The 18142-nt window shown below is 48.6% G+C and overlaps 1 protein-coding gene across 1 annotated transcript; it reads left to right on the plus strand.

Moving 5' to 3' along the window:
* Positions 1-2350: 2350 nt before the first annotated feature.
* LOC110286313 (uncharacterized protein CXorf49 homolog) lies at positions 2351-7763 on the plus strand. Its single transcript, XM_085837643.1, has 5 exons — positions 2351-3711; positions 6294-6465; positions 6927-7009; positions 7274-7319; positions 7723-7763. The coding sequence occupies exons 1-5, from the start codon at positions 2431-2433 to the stop codon at positions 7761-7763; spliced, it is 1623 nt and encodes a 540-aa protein (XP_085693769.1). The 5' UTR covers positions 2351-2430.
* The last annotated feature ends 10379 nt before the right edge of the window (positions 7764-18142 follow it).

An 18142-nucleotide genomic window follows, 5' to 3' on the forward strand; every position in this document is an offset into this window, starting at 1 on the left:
TTAACCCAAGAGTTTGGAATACCCAAGATTCAATTCACAAACCTAAGAAGAAGGAAAGCCTAAGAAGAAGGAAGACCAAGATGTGGATGCTTTAGTGCTTCTTAGAAAGGTGAACAAAATACTCACAGGAGGAAATATGGAGACAAAGTGTGGAGCAGAGACTGAAAGAAAGGCCGTTCAGAGACTGCCCCACCTGGGGATCCACCCCATATACAGCCACCAAACCGGGACATTATTGTGGATGCTGGGAAGTGCTTGCTAATGGAAAGCTGATATGGCTGTCTCCTGAGAGGCTCTGGTAGAGCCTGGCAAATACAGAGGCAGAAGCTCAGGGAAGCCAACTCCAAGATGGTGCCAGTTTCCGGTTGCCGTTGTCATAAACACCACTGCGCAGGCGTCAATTCGAATTTGGCGCCAACCCCTCCAAGCGGGTGCATGCAAATTGGGTGCCGGCAGACTAACCAATCCCAGGGGGCCACGGAGCCTTCTCCTGTGCTGGGGTGCATATAAGCAGGGCTCCCTGGGTGCCTGGGGTCCCCGTAGCAGCATCGAGGCATTCCTGCAATAAAGGCTGTTGAGAAGAATCCGACTGTGTCATGTCGTTCTTGCTGGTCGAGAACAGACGTGACAGCCAAGCATTGGACTGAGCTCGGAGGTCCCCAGTGGAGGAGCTGGAGAAGGGACTGAAGGAACTGGGGGGGGTGAAATCCCATGGAGGGGAGCAACAGTGTCAACAGGCCATACCCCCCCCCTCCACTCCCAGAGCTCCCAGGAACTGGACCATCAAACAAAGAATACACATGGAGGGACCCATGGCTCCGGCCCACATATGTGGCAGAGGATGGTCTAGTCGGGCATCAATGGAAGGAGAGGCTCTTGAGCCTGAGGGGGTACAATGTCCCAGTGTAGGGGAATACCAGGGTAGGAAGATGGGAGTGAGTGTGTGGGGGAGCACTTTCATAGACATGGGGAGGTGGGGGCTTCTGAAGGGGAGACCTGGAAAGGGGAAAACATTTGAAATGTTTTATTAAATTTATTTTAAGAAAGAAAGAAAGAAAGAAAGAAAGAAAGAAAGAAAGAAAGAAAGAAAGAAAGAAAGGAAGGAAGGAAGGAAGGAAGGAAGGAAGGAAGGAAGGAAGGAAGGAAGAAAGAAAGAAAGAAAGAAAGAAAGAAAGAAAGAAAGAAAGAAAGAAAGAAAGAAAGGAAGGAAGGAAGGAAGGAAGGAAGGAAGGAAGGAAGGAAGGAAGGAAGGAAGGAAGGAAGAAAGGAAGAAAGGAAGAAAGGAAGAAAGGAAGAAAGCAAGCAAGCAGCGGTAAGTAGTTACTGAAACCTAGGAGATGTCTTGACATGGATGTGAGTTTTATCTGAGTGCTTAGAAAATTGTAAGGCATCTAGTGAATGTGATGTGATTTGTGTTCCTCAGATCCTGCTAACTTACCCACCCAAGGCACTGCCCTCTTCTAGCTTCGATTCCTACCTCAGAAGAGGGCAGACTACAAGCTTGAGCCTCGCCTACCCTTTAAGGCTATTTTGTGTTTGCAAACCTGGTATGTGAACACTGACTTCAGTTTGAAGCTTCACAATCAGTGACACTAAATGTTTTGGTTCTATACCAAGGAGATTTCCTCCTCACTGTCTTAACTCGGGGTGAGGATGGGATGGGGTCTGGAAGAAGTGGGAAAATTGCAACCTCCCAACACAGTGTTATGGGTGCATGGCTGCTTACAATCATAGTTGCCATCTCTGTAGCCTGTGGCTCACAATCTTCTATGTTTCTGCCCCTTCTTCAGAGCATTGATCAGTGGCCATGGGCTTCTCTGCCCAATGTCCTGTTGAGCAGGAGGTCTGTCTATGGAACAGAGGTTCCCAAATCCTTTCTATGTTGAATGCTCCACAGGTGTCATGACACTGAATCTTCACAAGTCCTTGGCCTATGTGTGGTTATTTTCTCCACTTTGCACTTTTACATGGGAAAGAGTCTCAGAGGGCGCAGGTCTCCTTCCATGGTAGGTGTCTGGTCAGAGGAGGCAAGAAAACGATAGAAAAGGCAGACTGAACCACAACCTCAAGGTTCCACCCACATAACCACACCTCCCACCCAATCCCATTTCCTCACACCCCCTATGCCCCCACACCCACCCATAAGCTTAGACTAGCCAGGATAAGAATTCCAAACAACCAAGAATCCTTATTCTTATTGGCTAGGGTCTGTAAGATGGCCCAACAAGGATCGATCTGATTGGTTGATGATAGGCCAATGAGAAGGCCACATGAGGACACCAAAGCACTAGAAGGTTCTTCTTGTTTGTGTTTAGCGCTAGAGTGGGTGGTGTCTATAGTGACGGTATCTCTGAAGGCCCAGCTAGTCTAGGTGAGAGTAGGGTATCCCTTGTACCTATAGGCCAGACCATGTAGACTAGCACTGAAAATATGAGCTGCAATAAGGAGGGGGCAGTTGAAGAAATAAGTTTAGACCCTGAGGATGGGGAAGCTACTAACACCTGTTTGGATGGCCCCTGCTCACTGCAGGACCTCAACTTGGACCCCGATATGGGATCTTTACAGAGACAAATAAGTGAGAATGAGGCCAAGACTGAGGACAACTCTGAGTTTGACTCAGGGTCCAAGCTACAGGCACCAGAATTGGAGATGGTGGGCCTCCAGGATCACGGAGAGCAGCCTGTCTCCTCAGCCAGAGACGAAGGGGATCTTATGGACTGCTTGCCTCCTGACAGTGACAAGGTTGAGGATAAGGTGCAACAGCCAACCGACCAAATGAGCCAGGATGTTAGAAGCCACTCATCCCCAAAAAGCTGTGCCATCCAACAGTCTACTACTTGGGCAGATACAGTGGCAGACTGCAGCAGAAGAAACAGGCTGGGCAAGAGGTTGGGAGATGTAAAGCGGGCTTCTGTGGCCCCAGCCCACCACTGTGGGCCCAAAGGAGGCAGGGCCTGCAGGACAAAAAAGAAAAAGAAAGTCACCAAGAGTAAGAAAACAATCCCTGAGGATATCCAAGACCCAGCGTCTGACCCCGACTCATCATCAGATGAATATAATGAGATGCAAGTGATGAGGGTGACCATTTGCTTCAAGAATGGAGGACATATCATAACTGGCAATGCTATGGCTCCTGAAGACAAAACCAAAAAAAGAAATGTCCAGCTCAGGGGCAATTTTCATCATATGACTGGTTCTCTGCGTATGTCTGCTCCCAAGGGCCATATCTTGGGCATAGGAAAGCTAGGGGCCTCTTGTTCTAACAGAAAAGCATCTGTGTTCAGAGGCAAGGAACAGCTTAGGCCTCGTTACCCAGGAGCTGCTGCGGGTGAGCTGAGGAAGGCCAGTCCTAAAAAGAAATCAGCCCAGGAGAAGACACCCGTACAAGATATCCCAAGAGCCACTGGGCGAAGACCTGTCCCACTGTGGGGGCAGAGACCCACGGCAGCTCCTGTGGAAGTACCCACCTTTCCTCCAATAAACAGCGTCCCTACACTTGAGAGTTCTAAGAAGCAGGCCACAACACCCCTAGAGGCCACCGAATCTACACATGGTACATCCAGAAAGAGAGCAGTAGCAAAGAATACAAGGGAAACCCTGCCAGTGGCCAGAGGAGACAGGGGCCTTGTGTGTAAAGACACCATGAAGAATTCGACAGTGATGACCCCAACATCAGAGTCCTCCAAGGTTAAGGAAATTGGCCATGCCCAAGTAAGTAGACTAACCTTCTTCCTCCTCTCACCCTGGCCTTTCCCTCCCCAGCGTATACGTTTTCACAGCTGCCCCTGCCCCTGCCCCTGCCCCTGCCCCTGCCCCTGCCCCTGCCCCTGCCCCTGCCCCTGCCCCTGCCCCTGCCCCTGCCCCTGCCCCTGCCCCTGCCCCTGCCCCTGCCCCTGCCCCTGCCCCTGCCCCTGCCCCTGCCCCTGCCCCTGCCCCTGCCCCTGCCCCTGCCCCTGCCCCTGCCCCTGCCCCTGCCCCTGCCCCTGCCCCTGCCCCTGCCCCTGCCCCTGCCCCTGCCCCTGCCCCTGCCCCTGCCCCTGCCCCTGCCCCTGCCCCTGCCCCTGCCCCTGCCCCTGCCCCTGCCCCTGCCCCTGCCCCTGCCCCTGCCCCTGCCCCTGCCCCTGCCCCTGCCCCTGCCCCTGCCCCTGCCCCTGCCCCTGCCCCTGCCCCTGCCCCTGCCCCTGCCCCTGCCCCTGCCCCTGCCCCTGCCCCTGCCCCTGCCCCTGCCCCTGCCCCTGCCCCTGCCCCTGCCCCTGCCCCTGCCCCTGCCCCTGCCCCTGCCCCTGCCCCTGCCCCTGCCCCTGCCCCTGCCCCTGCCCCTGCCCCTGCCCCTGCCCCTGCCCCTGCCCCTGCCCCTGCCCCTGCCCCTGCCCCTGCCCCTGCCCCTGCCCCTGCCCCTGCCCCTGCCCCTGCCCCTGCCCCTGCCCCTGCCCCTGCCCCTGCCCCTGCCCCTGCCCCTGCCCCTGCCCCTGCCCCTGCCCCTGCCCCTGCCCCTGCCCCTGCCCCTGCCCCTGCCCCTGCCCCTGCCCCTGCCCCTGCCCCTGCCCCTGCCCCTGCCCCTGCCCCTGCCCCTGCCCCTGCCCCTGCCCCTGCCCCTGCCCCTGCCCCTGCCCCTGCCCCTGCCCCTGCCCCTGCCCCTGCCCCTGCCCCTGCCCCTGCCCCTGCCCCTGCCCCTGCCCCTGCCCCTGCCCCTGCCCCTGCCCCTGCCCCTGCCCCTGCCCCTGCCCCTGCCCCTGCCCCTGCCCCTGCCCCTGCCCCTGCCCCTGCCCCTGCCCCTGCCCCTGCCCCTGCCCCTGCCCCTGCCCCTGCCCCTGCCCCTGCCCCTGCCCCTGCCCCTGCCCCTGCCCCTGCCCCTGCCCCTGCCCCTGCCCCTGCCCCTGCCCCTGCCCCTGCCCCTGCCCCTGCCCCTGCCCCTGCCCCTGCCCCTGCCCCTGCCCCTGCCCCTGCCCCTGCCCCTGCCCCTGCCCCTGCCCCTGCCCCTGCCCCTGCCCCTGCCCCTGCCCCTGCCCCTGCCCCTGCCCCTGCCCCTGCCCCTGCCCCTGCCCCTGCCCCTGCCCCTGCCCCTGCCCCTGCCCCTGCCCCTGCCCCTGCCCCTGCCCCTGCCCCTGCCCCTGCCCCTGCCCCTGCCCCTGCCCCTGCCCCTGCCCCTGCCCCTGCCCCTGCCCCTGCCCCTGCCCCTGCCCCTGCCCCTGCCCCTGCCCCTGCCCCTGCCCCTGCCCCTGCCCCTGCCCCTGCCCCTGCCCCTGCCCCTGCCCCTGCCCCTGCCCCTGCCCCTGCCCCTGCCCCTGCCCCTGCCCCTGCCCCTGCCCCTGCCCCTGCCCCTGCCCCTGCCCCTGCCCCTGCCCCTGCCCCTGCCCCTGCCCCTGCCCCTGCCCCTGCCCCTGCCCCTGCCCCTGCCCCTGCCCCTGCCCCTGCCCCTGCCCCTGCCCCTGCCCCTGCCCCTGCCCCTGCCCCTGCCCCTGCCCCTGCCCCTGCCCCTGCCCCTGCCCCTGCCCCTGCCCCTGCCCCTGCCCCTGCCCCTGCCCCTGCCCCTGCCCCTGCCCCTGCCCCTGCCCCTGCCCCTGCCCCTGCCCCTGCCCCTGCCCCTGCCCCTGCCCCTGCCCCTGCCCCTGCCCCTGCCCCTGCCCCTGCCCCTGCCCCTGCCCCTGCCCCTGCCCCTGCCCCTGCCCCTGCCCCTGCCCCTGCCCCTGCCCCTGCCCCTGCCCCTGCCCCTGCCCCTGCCCCTGCCCCTGCCCCTGCCCCTGCCCCTGCCCCTGCCCCTGCCCCTGCCCCTGCCCCTGCCCCTGCCCCTGCCCCTGCCCCTGCCCCTGCCCCTGCCCCTGCCTTGGCTTGGGAAGTTGTCAGTGGACAGTCATCCTGATTAGGATGTCTAGTGTGGAGTCCTGGTGGTAAATAAGGGTGGCTATCAAGGGAGCCTAAGTTAGGGGTTGCTTCCTGTTCCCTTCCCTGTGCCTTTCCTCTCTCTAACCAGGTCTGGGGTGGGAAATGTGTCTGGCTGTCAGTTTGGGTGGTTGCTGTCCAGAGAGCCCCTACAGTGTGGGCTGAACAACTTGAACATGTAGCCAGTCCTGAGGTCCTCCTGACTTCTCCCTGGCTCCTCCCCAAGGAAGCCAGGCCAGGACCTGAGGCTTTTCAGTGTCTGTGGGCTCCTTCCTGGCTGAGCTCTGCCTCCTGAGCTGAGGCTGAGGACAGGAGGTGCAGAAGGGATGGCCTCCCAAGCCTCCATTTTGTTACCCCACTTTCCCTCAGCCCCTCAACAACATATACTCAGTGATAAGTATTTTGTGTGTGAGGTTCCACCACCCAGGGCAGAGCAGCAGCCTTCCGTGTGCATGTATCGTGGAGAAATGAGCAGTGGAGACTCCAACACCAGAGCCCCTCAAGTTCCAGCAGATTCCCAGCTTGTGGCCCCGAGCCAGGGAGGCTCCAGCTCCAGCCCCAGCCCCAGAGCATCTGCACCCTATGGTGAGTCTTTGGGTTTTGAGAGCAGTGGGGGAGAGGAGAGACACTTCAAGTTCTGTTGCTGGGGATTTGGAGCCTTGTTTCTGGCCTTCCCTCTCTAGGCAGAGCCCACAGGAGAGTGGGCATAGGCAGGCCGTGTTCTCAAAGAGTGGGATTGTGCTTTAAACAGTGGAACAACTCTTAACTCTTAGAAGCTGACTTTCAGCACCCAAATCCTTTTCTGGTGCTGGGCTCCTCTCAGGTCCTGGCTGTGGGTATGGCCCTACTAGCGTCAACCCAGGGCCAAATTGCTAGGGCCACAGAGCCTCCTTCTCTGGCCAACAGGAAAGCCAGACCCAGAGCTGAGGGAACCAAGAAATACAAGTTGCTTCCAGCAGAGGGTGATATTGCCTCAGTTTAGACCTCCCCAGACCCTTCCCACCTGGATCCCAGGCCTGGGTGCTGCATCCTGTGTTCTCTTTCAGGTGACCAAGATCCACCTGTGGTTCCCCCACTCCCTGTTGGGGAAAAGCATCATCAAGCACCAGGGATACTGGGATGTCAACAGGTAAAGTTTCCTTAGCTCCTAGAAATGACAGCCCTAGATAGATAATAAGCCGAGTGCCCAAACTAGCTTTGCTCCTGTGCCCACTCACGCCCCATACTCCAAAGAGAGAGGGTACCTTCTTTTTGCTCAGGATTGTGAGCTAGTCTTGCCACAGGACTGTGGGGGTGGGATCTATAAGGACTGGGGAGAATGTAAATGGAGCAGAGAGGAGGCCAGGACATTGAATGCTAATCTTTTTCCCCCCTCCTTTGTCTTCTGGGTTAGTGTACTTTGCTTGAGAAAGAAGCATGCAGGCTGAGAAAACAACTAGGTACAGCTGACCTTGGGCAGGGATGGGTGAGGGCAGGGGCAGAGGGAGCTAGGTATTCGGGTACTGGGACCTAGGGAAGACTAGTCTACCTGTGGGAAGGTGATGCCAAGCAAGTCAGACCATGAGTCCTCTGTACATTGACAGTTAGGGCATGCACCAAGAACTGTGTATGTCTGTTCTCCCACATGCTCTGCCAAGTGCCTGCCCACACTGTTGTCCTGTAGAGGACATTTGCACATGGAGTTCAGTAATGGGTGGAGGCATCAATTCCAGGGCTTTTTGGAAAGGGGCTGGGAGGCAAATTGCTAGTTCGGGATTCTCTGTGGTTAGAAGTGGGAAGGGTGGTTGAATCCTGTGTGTGTGTCTGTGTCTGGAATACCCATTTGTGCCTCCTGTGTTTCAGCGGTCATTCGGGCCCTCAGCAAAAGGTTCCAGAATCTTTGAAGCGAAAGTTCTGCTATCCACAGTCCTTTCCACGGAAACCTGGGCCTGGCCTGACTATTCTGCCTGAAAGCTTGGACCCAGAATCCCTTAAGGAGAGGACAGACTACTCCGACCCAGGATCCCAAAGCTGTCCCTGCTTCTTCCTTTTCCTTATTCTACAGCCAGAGCCACCTTTATGCCCCTGTTTTTGCCCCATGTGTCCCGGTAACAGATATTGCACATAAAAGTAGTTTCCCTGTGTTTTGTTCTTTCTGTTTTTGTGGAAGCTGGGGTACAGAAAAGGATGGGGAACTGTTCCTTTCTCTATCCCTTTAAGAACAGTACCCCTGACGGTAACCTGAGCTAAGCACTTTTGCTTCTAAGCAGGTGCCTTGCACTCAAGTTTAGCCCTGTGCACTGGATTTGGGTTCTGTGAGGTGAGGCCTGGCCCACCCAACATTTCCACCCTTCCACACTGTCTCTGTCCCTTCCCTGACTGCTGTCCTTCTCTGGGACAGTCATAGGACCCATTTTTGCCTGCTGTTCCTTGAATTCAACAGGAACTTCTGAGCCCTTACTTAGGACTAAAGGGGGTGTCTTATCTTATGGATCATTTCAGCAGAATATAAGGTGTCATTTGGATTCATCTTATCTCTTTCCTGGGCTCCATCCTTTCTGGCTCATCCTCTCTTAGCATCACACTAGGGGAGGACCCAAAATTTGCACATTATCCTTGGGCTGCTGCATAGTTTCCATATCCTCTGATTATCCCTGATCCAAAATCACCCTGGTGGGCAGAGGAGCACAACAGAGCTGCAGGAACCCACTGTGGGGACATGGGTTGGAGGGAAACAAGTTCACCTGTTCACCTCTGGAGCTGAAGATGGTGGTGGGAGTCTGTAAGTGGCTCCACTGAGCCAACCTGGGGGTACTGCTCACTAGCAGCTTAATGGAGGGTCAGGGACCAGAGCCACCACATCCTCTCATCCTGACCAGCCAACTGCCTTTCTCCTGCTCTCATTGATTGCTAAGATGATGCATCCACTCATGCAACAATGGCAGCCACATGCAGCTTTTGACTTCCTGTGTGGTACAAGTTTTCCTGGAGGTGATACTTATCCCCAGGTCTGCCCCCTGAGGTCACAGGACCTCTACCTGAGCCCCATGTTCTGAAGTTACCATCACAGACAGTTGGGAGGTTTTTGTGCCTTGAGCCAGGTCCCAGAACCAGGCAAGACCAACACCAGGAGAGGGAGACCATGCCTGATACTGCCTGAATGGCCCAGAGACCTAGGATAGAAACAAACATGACTGGCAAAGAAATAGTCAATAAAATGATTCCTAATTATATTCTGCTATACGCATAGATTAATGACGAACCCAACCGTCATCAGAGAGGCTTTATCACAGTCAAACATTAGGGGTGGGGCTCCAGGAACAGCACAGAAGAGGGGCAGGCAGGGGGAAGGAAGGATTATAGGAATCAGAGAGGCTGAGGACATCTGGAGAATACAGCCCACAGAATCAACTAAGCTCATAGGGACTCACAGACACTGAAGTAACAATCAGGGAACCTGCATGAATCTGAGCTAGATCATCTGCCTGTATGTTGTATAGCTTGGTGTCCTTGTATAACACCTAACAGTGGGAGTGGGGGTGTCTCTGACTGTTTTACCTGTTCTTGGGACCTTTTCCTCCTACTGTCTTGTTCTAACAGAGAACTGAATATTATTTCAAGGTGTTTTATAGATGTTATTCTATCTCTCAGTATAGTTAACATTGAAGGAAGGGTGTGACACACACACAGTGAAAACCTGTACGACATTGAAGCTGCTCGTGGAGCCAAAGAACTACTTGATATTTTCTAAGCCACAAAACAGCAGATTTAAGGGCATCTAATCTTTTAAAGGTTTTGTTGTTTGTTTGTTTGTTTGTTTAGACAGGGTGTTACTATTTACTTTGGCTGTCTTGGAACTCAATATGTAGACCAGGCTGGCCCCAAACTCACAGCCACCTGTCTCTGCCTCCCAAATGCTATAATTGAAGCTGTGGGCCAGCACACTCAGCCCTCTTTAAAGATTTATTGTTCAGTATGGTGGTTTGATTGAAAATGGCCCCCACAGGCTCACGAGCAGTGGTACTATTGGGAGGTGTGGCTTTGTTGGAGTAGGCGTGGCCTTGTTGGAGGAAGTGTGTCACTGGTGGAGGGAGGATTTAAGGTTTTAGAAGCACAAGCCAGGCCCACTGTCACTCACTCTTCCTGCTGCCTGCTGATCCAGACGTAGAACACTAAGCTACCTCTCCAGCACATTGCAGCCTGCATGCTGCCATGATCCTGCCATGATGATAATGGACTAAATATCTGAATTGTAAGCCAGTCTTAATTAAATTCTTTCCTTTATAAGAGTTGCCTTAGTCATGGTGTCTCCTCACAGCAATAGAAATCCTAATTAAGACAATCACTATGGGTTTGTTTTTGTAATTCACTAACAGTATTTTAAAGATAGGGATTTATAGTTATTGCAGTTTGGATAGGCCCACTGCTGTGTGGCAGCATTGCAACAATGGCTATGGCAGATATAATAGTGACAATCATCATTCCAATGACTTTTTGTACATATGTCCAAGGGCACAATTACATTATTATTATAAAGTAGATACCCCATGACATGGGTGAGCCAGATTAACAAGAATCTAGGCAGGGACTTGCTGCCTAAGAATTAATATAGAAGAAATTTTCAATTTTGTGACATTGTGTTGAGTTAGGCAAGGTGTGCGTCATCTAAGGGACAGAGTCACAGTATAATGAGAAGTTTGGTAAGTGGGGTGAGGATTATAAGTGACAGCTGGAATATAAGGTTGGGCAGTATAGATCATGAGTCTCGCTTTTGTTCCCATAGCCAACTGTGCCCCATTTTAGAGGGCTAGTACTTTCCCTTCTTTAGCAACCTAGGAAAAAGAGGAAGTTTCAAACACCAGGGCAGATTTGAGGAGAATAGTAGATAGGTTTTGTGGGGATGGAGCATAGGTCCAGCAAACCCTGGCTCCCAATGTAGCATGTTAAGGCATGGCATACTCCCGTGATTTAACACTAGAAGGAATCAAATTTAGATTACCAGGCTGCCAATTTTCTAACACTTTTTGTTTGTTTGTTCTTTTGTTTTTCAAGTCAGGCTTTCTCTGTGTAGCCCTGGCTATCCTAGAACTTACTTTATAGACCATGCTGTCCTTGAACTAAGAGATTTGCCTGTCTCTGCCTCTGCTTCTGCCTCCTTAGTGCTGGGATTAAAGATGTGTGCCACCACCACCTGGCTCTAACACTTCTTCAGGTAATATTTCTTCTTCATAATTAGGTGATTACAGATATCCAAAACAGGAATAGGATAAGAGTGCTCTTTTAGGATTGAGTGAAGGCATTTAGGGAAAGGTGGCTTTGTTTTTATGGGACTGGGGTAACCAGGGAACCTAATTGCCTGACTAAAGTTTAGATGGATTATATCTATCATCTGGTCTTAGGATTTATTTTGATATAGGAGATTCATATGCCACTGTGGTTGCCCATAAGTGCAAAACAGACTTGATATGGTAGGAAGACACATAGGGACATCTGTAGAGTAAAATATACCTATTTTTTTCCCAAGGGAATCCATGGAATTTGTTTAGAGGAATCTGTAAATAATCTTGTAACTGGATAAGGGGGACATATGGAAAAAGATAGTATTTCCAGTGGCCACTTTGTTTAGCAGAGTTTCAAGTTCAGACTAGATCATTGGTCAAATATTGGGCCTGCCATATGTGATTGTCCTCTGAGATGAGCAAGTGTCATTTGGAGACATTCAGTTGCCCTTGCACAAGATCACCCCAGCTGTGCTTGTTGACAGTTTGTCCCCAAACCCAGTATCCAACTGTTCCCTACCAACTGATAACTCCAAACATGGCCTGGGGGAGGGGACAGTGTATACAAAGGCCAGGGCTTCATTTTTGTGGCTATGGGAAAGCCCTCATTCTTTCTGGGTTAGCCTTTAGGTGAAGAGTTCCCACACCACCTTAAGTAACCCCTCACTTATGCTCTGAAAGGAAGCCTAATAACCCATTGCCTCCCGTTATTGTTATTCTTCTATTGCTTTCATAATACACTAAGACCAAGGCAACATAAAGAAGAAAGGATCTATTTGGGGTTTACTATTTCAGAGAGGTGCAGTCCATGATTGTTAGAACAAAGGCATGAGGGTTAGAAGAGCTGAGAGTTTACATTTTGATGCACATGTAGCAGGCAGAGAGAGAAAATGACAAACTAAAAATGATTTGAGTCTTTTGTAACCTCAAAGTCTGCCCCCAGGGACATACTTCCTCCCAATCTTTCCCAAATAGTTCCACCAACTGAGGACCAAGGACTCAAACATATGAGCATTTTGGAGCCATTGTCACTCAAACCACCACAGTTCCCCAGAGTGAACATGGGGGAATCGAGCCTTAATTTGCTGTTGGGACCTTGGAAAGAGGAGTAGACTTACTTACTTCTCCCCTGGGAAGGGATTTTAGCCATAGGGCCCCAGGATCTGTGTAAAGCTAAAGCAAGAGGAGACAGGAAAGTAAAGAGAGTTCAGTGTATTACCTTATAGAATTGAGAGAGATTGTAGCAATCGTAGCAAAAAAAAAGATCTTTCCAGAGTTTTTTCAGACCCATTGTTCTGAAATTTCTGATACATTGATCAGGTTTTGGACACTTGTCCATATCAATAGCGGGTAGGAAGCTGAAGTTATTGGTAGTATTCACACCATCTCTTGCAGAAGTACATCCCTGGCAATGGAGTTTTCAACATGAGATTGAAGTTCAGGAGAGGGCCTGGGTCCCTCTTCTGTTGTTCAGTCTTCTGGGGCCACCTCATTGTACAGATTTATGAGTAATGCTGGGATCCAGGGAGGGCCTGGAGGAGAAAGCATAGATGTGGAGCCTTGGCCCCAATAATGAAGGGAACAGGACCCAGCCATTGGATGGGCCCTTGAGAAATTCTATATAAAATCACAGGTTAGGGTAAAAACTTCTTGCTTCTTGTGATGTTGCTTCTTGCTTTTTTCTTCAGGTGTTGGGAAGGCATGAGGTAGAATTAAGAGGAACAGTTTTAAGTCTTAAGTATAAATTGTTTTGGCAACTTGCTCCTGAACAGTTGATACTTTACCCCCTTTTTTGTTTATGTATTTGATTCTTGAGTAATAAATCAAATTAATTAGTACAATTAAGGCGTATACTTGGGGGTTATAGAGAATTCCACAAGTGATGTGAATTTCCCAATGCTGACAGGAAATGATAAATGTTTTAGATACATAATCAGGACCACTGTCTCTTTTCATCTATTTTGGGACTCCCATTATAGAGAAAACAGTATGTATCTGCAAACAGCTCAAGCAGACTCGTGTTTGAGCAGCTGGAGCAGGCTCCTGTGTTTTGAAACACTGAAACACTGAGCAGTAGTTTAAATAAAGCCTGAAAGGGAATCAACACAAACATGAGCAGATTTAAAATTACCAAATGCATGTATGCAAGTCACATCCACTTGTCAAAGATCATTAGGATGAAGAGCATGGGGGTTGACTCCTTAGGATGGTAGGACCCAGCATCTGGCAGTTGGTCAGTGACTGGACAGTTTGTTGAGTTTGTACTCTTGATTACTGGGATTGTTTTGGTAAAGCTTTAGCTCCTTCACGAAAAAAGTAATGGGGAGCAGTAGCCTCTTGACAAAAGGACACGGCAAGGCGGTTAGTATGATGCTTTCTTTCTGTGATGGGGCCAGGTCATTCTGGGTGAACTCAAATGTGCCGAATAAAAACAGAATGAGGAGGCTTTGAATGGAGGTAAATACTGATAATATGAAGGGCTCTGAAGCATGCTCCAGGAAGGCTTGAAACAATGGTTGTTGGCTTGAGCCACATAGTGAGAATCAGTTAGTAAATCAAAGGATCAACTCTGGGAATTATTTAAAGGCAGAAAAGACAACCAGAAGTTCTCTGGGTAATGGTTGCTTCACGAATGCTAAGAGAGTGCCATATTCCAACAGCATCTCAGCTTCTTTGCCTGATCTACTGGCTCTAACTAAAAAAGATAGCCCATTACAAATACGACATGTACTTATGGAGGGGGCGGAAGACCTATATGGGAAGGAATAGAATTGCACAGAATCTTTAAAGGAGGGAGGCAAAAGGAGATTAAAATCCAACAATACCAAAACACCTTGTTAGAAAGAGGTCCCTGTAGATTTGTGGGGGAATCTCTTTACTGCTCTTATTACATCTAATTATGTATCTTTAATTATAGATGAGTTTAATTTTGAATTGCTCTTAGTAGTAGTAATGCAGTCTCTCATTGTTTGAGGGTTAAGAATAGAGCTGGGTGGCTTGCTACAGGACCGAGTCAGAGTCTATATAAAACCAAGCTGAGCCGGGCGTGGTGGCGCACGCCTTTAATCCCAGCACTCGGGAGGCAGAGGCAGGTGGATTTCTGAGTTCGAGGCCAGCCTGGTCTACAAAGTGAGCTCCAGGACAGCCAGAGCTATAAAGAGAAACCCTGTCTCGAAAAACCAAAAAAAAAAAAAAAAAAAAAAACCAAGCTGTGTTCCTGCTGAAGAACGGCAGTGGTCCAACCAGTGGATTCCAAGCTAGAAATGAAAGTAAAAGGGCCTGCTTTACTCATTCTCTGGGCTCTCATAATTGGGTTGTATTTGTCACCGCTGCTAGATTGATGTTGACTGGCCCAAAAATGCTTTTTACATATTGGGCATATTTTAGAAAGGATTTTATTATACTGGGGTTGATTAGCAAGATTTTGTTTACATCATTTTGGGAAGTGACCTCTCCTTCCACAAAAATACACATATGACGAACATGGAGAGATTAAGAGATTGTGGCGTGCTCAGTCCTAAGTTGAATGTTTATATCATATACCTCTCCTTCCAAAGCTCATAGATGATTGTAGAAAAGGGTGTGGAAAGATTATAAGATCCAGGGCAGTGGGTGACTTCAAGGAAATTGTATTTTCTGGATACAACAAGGAAGCTGCATATATGAACCCACAGCAATTTAGACAGCATACACATAACCTACATGAGTTCAAGCCCAACAAAACCCGGGATGGGGAAGGAAGGTGAACTTGAATTCCTACCCCTAGCTAAGGAGATGTTGGCAATTGATAGCTGCTGGGGAAAGGAGTGTTGATTTTCTTTAAAGGTGTGGCCTCTGGTAAGTCAGCCATGCTCCAGTGGAAGGCCATATATGCAAGAATACATGAGGAGCACAAACTGTACTCAATGTTTTTGAAGGGGTTTTATTGTTGTTGTTGTTGTTGTTTGTTTGTTTTAAAGAGAACACAAGGTTGGGTGGAAAGAGAAGAAATGGACCTGAGAGAAATAGAATGGGTAACTATGATCAAAATATATTGTATTAAATTCTCAAAGAATTAACTTAAACAAAAAGAAAAACTGAGCAACCCTTGGCCAAACTAACCAAAAGAAAGAGAAGGTTCAGATAAATAAAATTAGAAATGAAAAGTGAAACACTATAACAGATACCAAATGACATTCAGAAAATCATTAGATCTTACCTTAAATACATAAATTCCATTAAATTGAAAAATCTAAAAGAAATGGATCAATTTCTAGATGCATATGACCTGCCAAAATTAAACCAAGATTGATAAACATTTTTAAACATATCTCTAGCAATCAGTGATTGTAAAATCCCCCAACTAAAAAAAGGTCAGGTTCAGAGAGATTGGTTGGTGAATTTTACCAGACCCTCAAAGAAGCACTGACAAGAATGCTTCTGAAACTACTCTATAAAATGAAAAGGAAGAGACATTACTAAACTCTTTTTCTGAAAGTAACATTACCAAGAACAGATAAAAATTCAGCACAAAAAAAATTACAGACCAATCTCCCTAAATAAAATGAAAAAAATAGATAAAAAAATCTCAACAAAATACTTACAAATGGAATTCAATAACACATTAAAAGATGATTCACTGTGATAAAGTTGTGGCTACTCCAGAGATACTAGGATGGTTTCAATATATACAAATCAATAAATGTTTAAAATTATGTAAGTGGACTGAAGGACAAAAAGGATATGGTCATCTCGATACACAGAGTTCAAGGGTTTTGACAAAATCCAAATTAGTGCTTCAAAAGTCCGGAATAAACTCAGAATAGAAAGAATACATCCCAGAATTACAAGCATTATATTTGACAAATGTACAGCCACCATTATATTAAATAGGGAGAAACTGAGAATATGTCCATGAAAACCAAGAACAGGACAAGGAAGGGTATATACTTTCTCGAGTCTCACTTGGTATAGTACTAGACATCTTAGCTAGAGCAGTAAGACAAGAAGGGTAAATAAAAAGGGATACAAATACAAAATGAAGAAGTGAAAGTAGCTCTATGTACAGATGCTATGATTCTATACATAAGAGACTCTAAAGACTCCACCAGAGAACTTCTAGAATCTATAAACACTTTCCACAATGAGGCAAGATACAAGATTAACATGAAAAAAAAAACATTGGCTTTTTTTATACATACCACTGACAAACTACAAAAGAAACTAGGATACAAGCCCATTCACAATAGCCTCAAAACCAAACCAAACCAAAACGGCTTGGAAGAAACCTAACAAAGGATTTGAAAAACCTCTACAATGAAAACTATATAACACTGAAAAAAGAAATTCAGGAAAATACTATCAGATAGAATGACCTCCTATGCTTATGGATTGGGAGAATCAGTAATGTAACAATGACTATATTAACAAAAGCAGTCTGCAAATTTTAGTGACGTTCTTCACAGAAAACAAAACAACCCTTAAAGTCTATATGGAAGAAAAGAGACCTGACTAGCAAAAGCAATCCTGAAAAAAAGGAATACTACTGGAGAAGTCATACAGGCCAGCACAAAAACAGACACTGAGATTAATGGAGTAGACTCTAGGACCCAGATACAAGGCGACACAACTACAGTTACCTAAATTCTTTAAGCAATATTTTTAATTCTTTCAAATTTTCATATCATATATTTTGAACATATTCATACCCCAATTCTTCACCTCACATCCTCCTCACATTCCTCCTCCCAAGGCTCAGGAATCTTCAAGAAAGAGGAGGAAGACAGTCTAAGAGCCATATGTAATTGACAACACCAAGTAAATAGTGTTTCTAGATTCAACAGGGCAGATACACATGTAAACTTGTCTGATTTTTCTTAGAGATGTCAAAAATACAGACTGGAGAAAAGACAACATCTTCAACAACTGGAGCTGGGAAAACCAAGTATCTACATGCATAGTAATGAAACTAAATCTTTATTTTTACCCTTCAAGAGTATCAACTCCAAATGGATCAAGGACCACATTATAAAGATTTGAAACTGAATAAAACTTAAAGGGGAGACATTTCTGAATTAAGACTTTAATCACTCAGAGCTACAGCTAATAATTATCCAATGGAATCTTGTGAAACTAAAAAGCAAAGGAAATTGTCAGTCGAGTAAAGAGGCAGCCTAGAGAATGGAAGGAATTCTTTGCCAGCTATATACCCTATAGAATTAGTATCTAGAATATACAATGAACTCAAGAAAACAAAAAGCATAACAAAAATTGCCATGGAACTGAACAGAGTTCTCAAAATAAGAAATATGAATAGATAATAACATTTTAAGTGTTGGACATCATTAACTATAAAGAGGAATGCAAATTAAAGCTACTTTGAAATTTCATCTCATCCCAGTCAGAATGGCTATCATAGAAAAAGCCAAATGACAATACTGGCAAAGATATGGAAAAGTAAAACATTTATCCAAATTGTTTGGATTTGTGTCTTTAATTTTTAAATAGCATTAGAAGCAGAAGCTAGAAAGGGCCCATGAGCTAGAAAGGGGAAGAGGCCTAAGGGGTAGGACACATGTGATAGGAAAGTGGGATACTGAGGGTTCAAGGTTTAAGTGGGGGTGGGAACAGTGAGACAGGGAAAAGCCGGGGGCAGCAGGGGTAAACTCAAGCTAAGGATGTATGAAGAACCCTATGGGAAACCACAACATTGTAAGCTAATTCAAATATATAATTTAAGTTGGGCTTGGTGGAACACACCTTTATCCCCAGTTAGAGTCTAGCCTGGTCTACAGAGCAAGTTCCAGGACAGCCAAGTTCTACACAGAGGAACACTGTGTCAAATATATATAATTTTAAAATAATAGTGTTATGGTTTAGATATGACATGCCTATGTCAGTCAGAGTTCTCTAGAGTAACAGAATTGGCAAAATGGTTCCTGGTCTTGCTCACCCACTTTTACTGTACCTCAGGTACTTCTCTTCTTTGGGAACACTGGCATAGAAGACTTGGCTGTGGAAGAAGG

Source organism: Mus caroli, unplaced genomic scaffold (assembly GCF_978045245.1).
Source record: "Mus caroli unplaced genomic scaffold, Mus_caroli_1 scaffold_5, whole genome shotgun sequence".
NCBI classification, from domain to species: domain Eukaryota; kingdom Metazoa; phylum Chordata; class Mammalia; order Rodentia; family Muridae; genus Mus; species Mus caroli.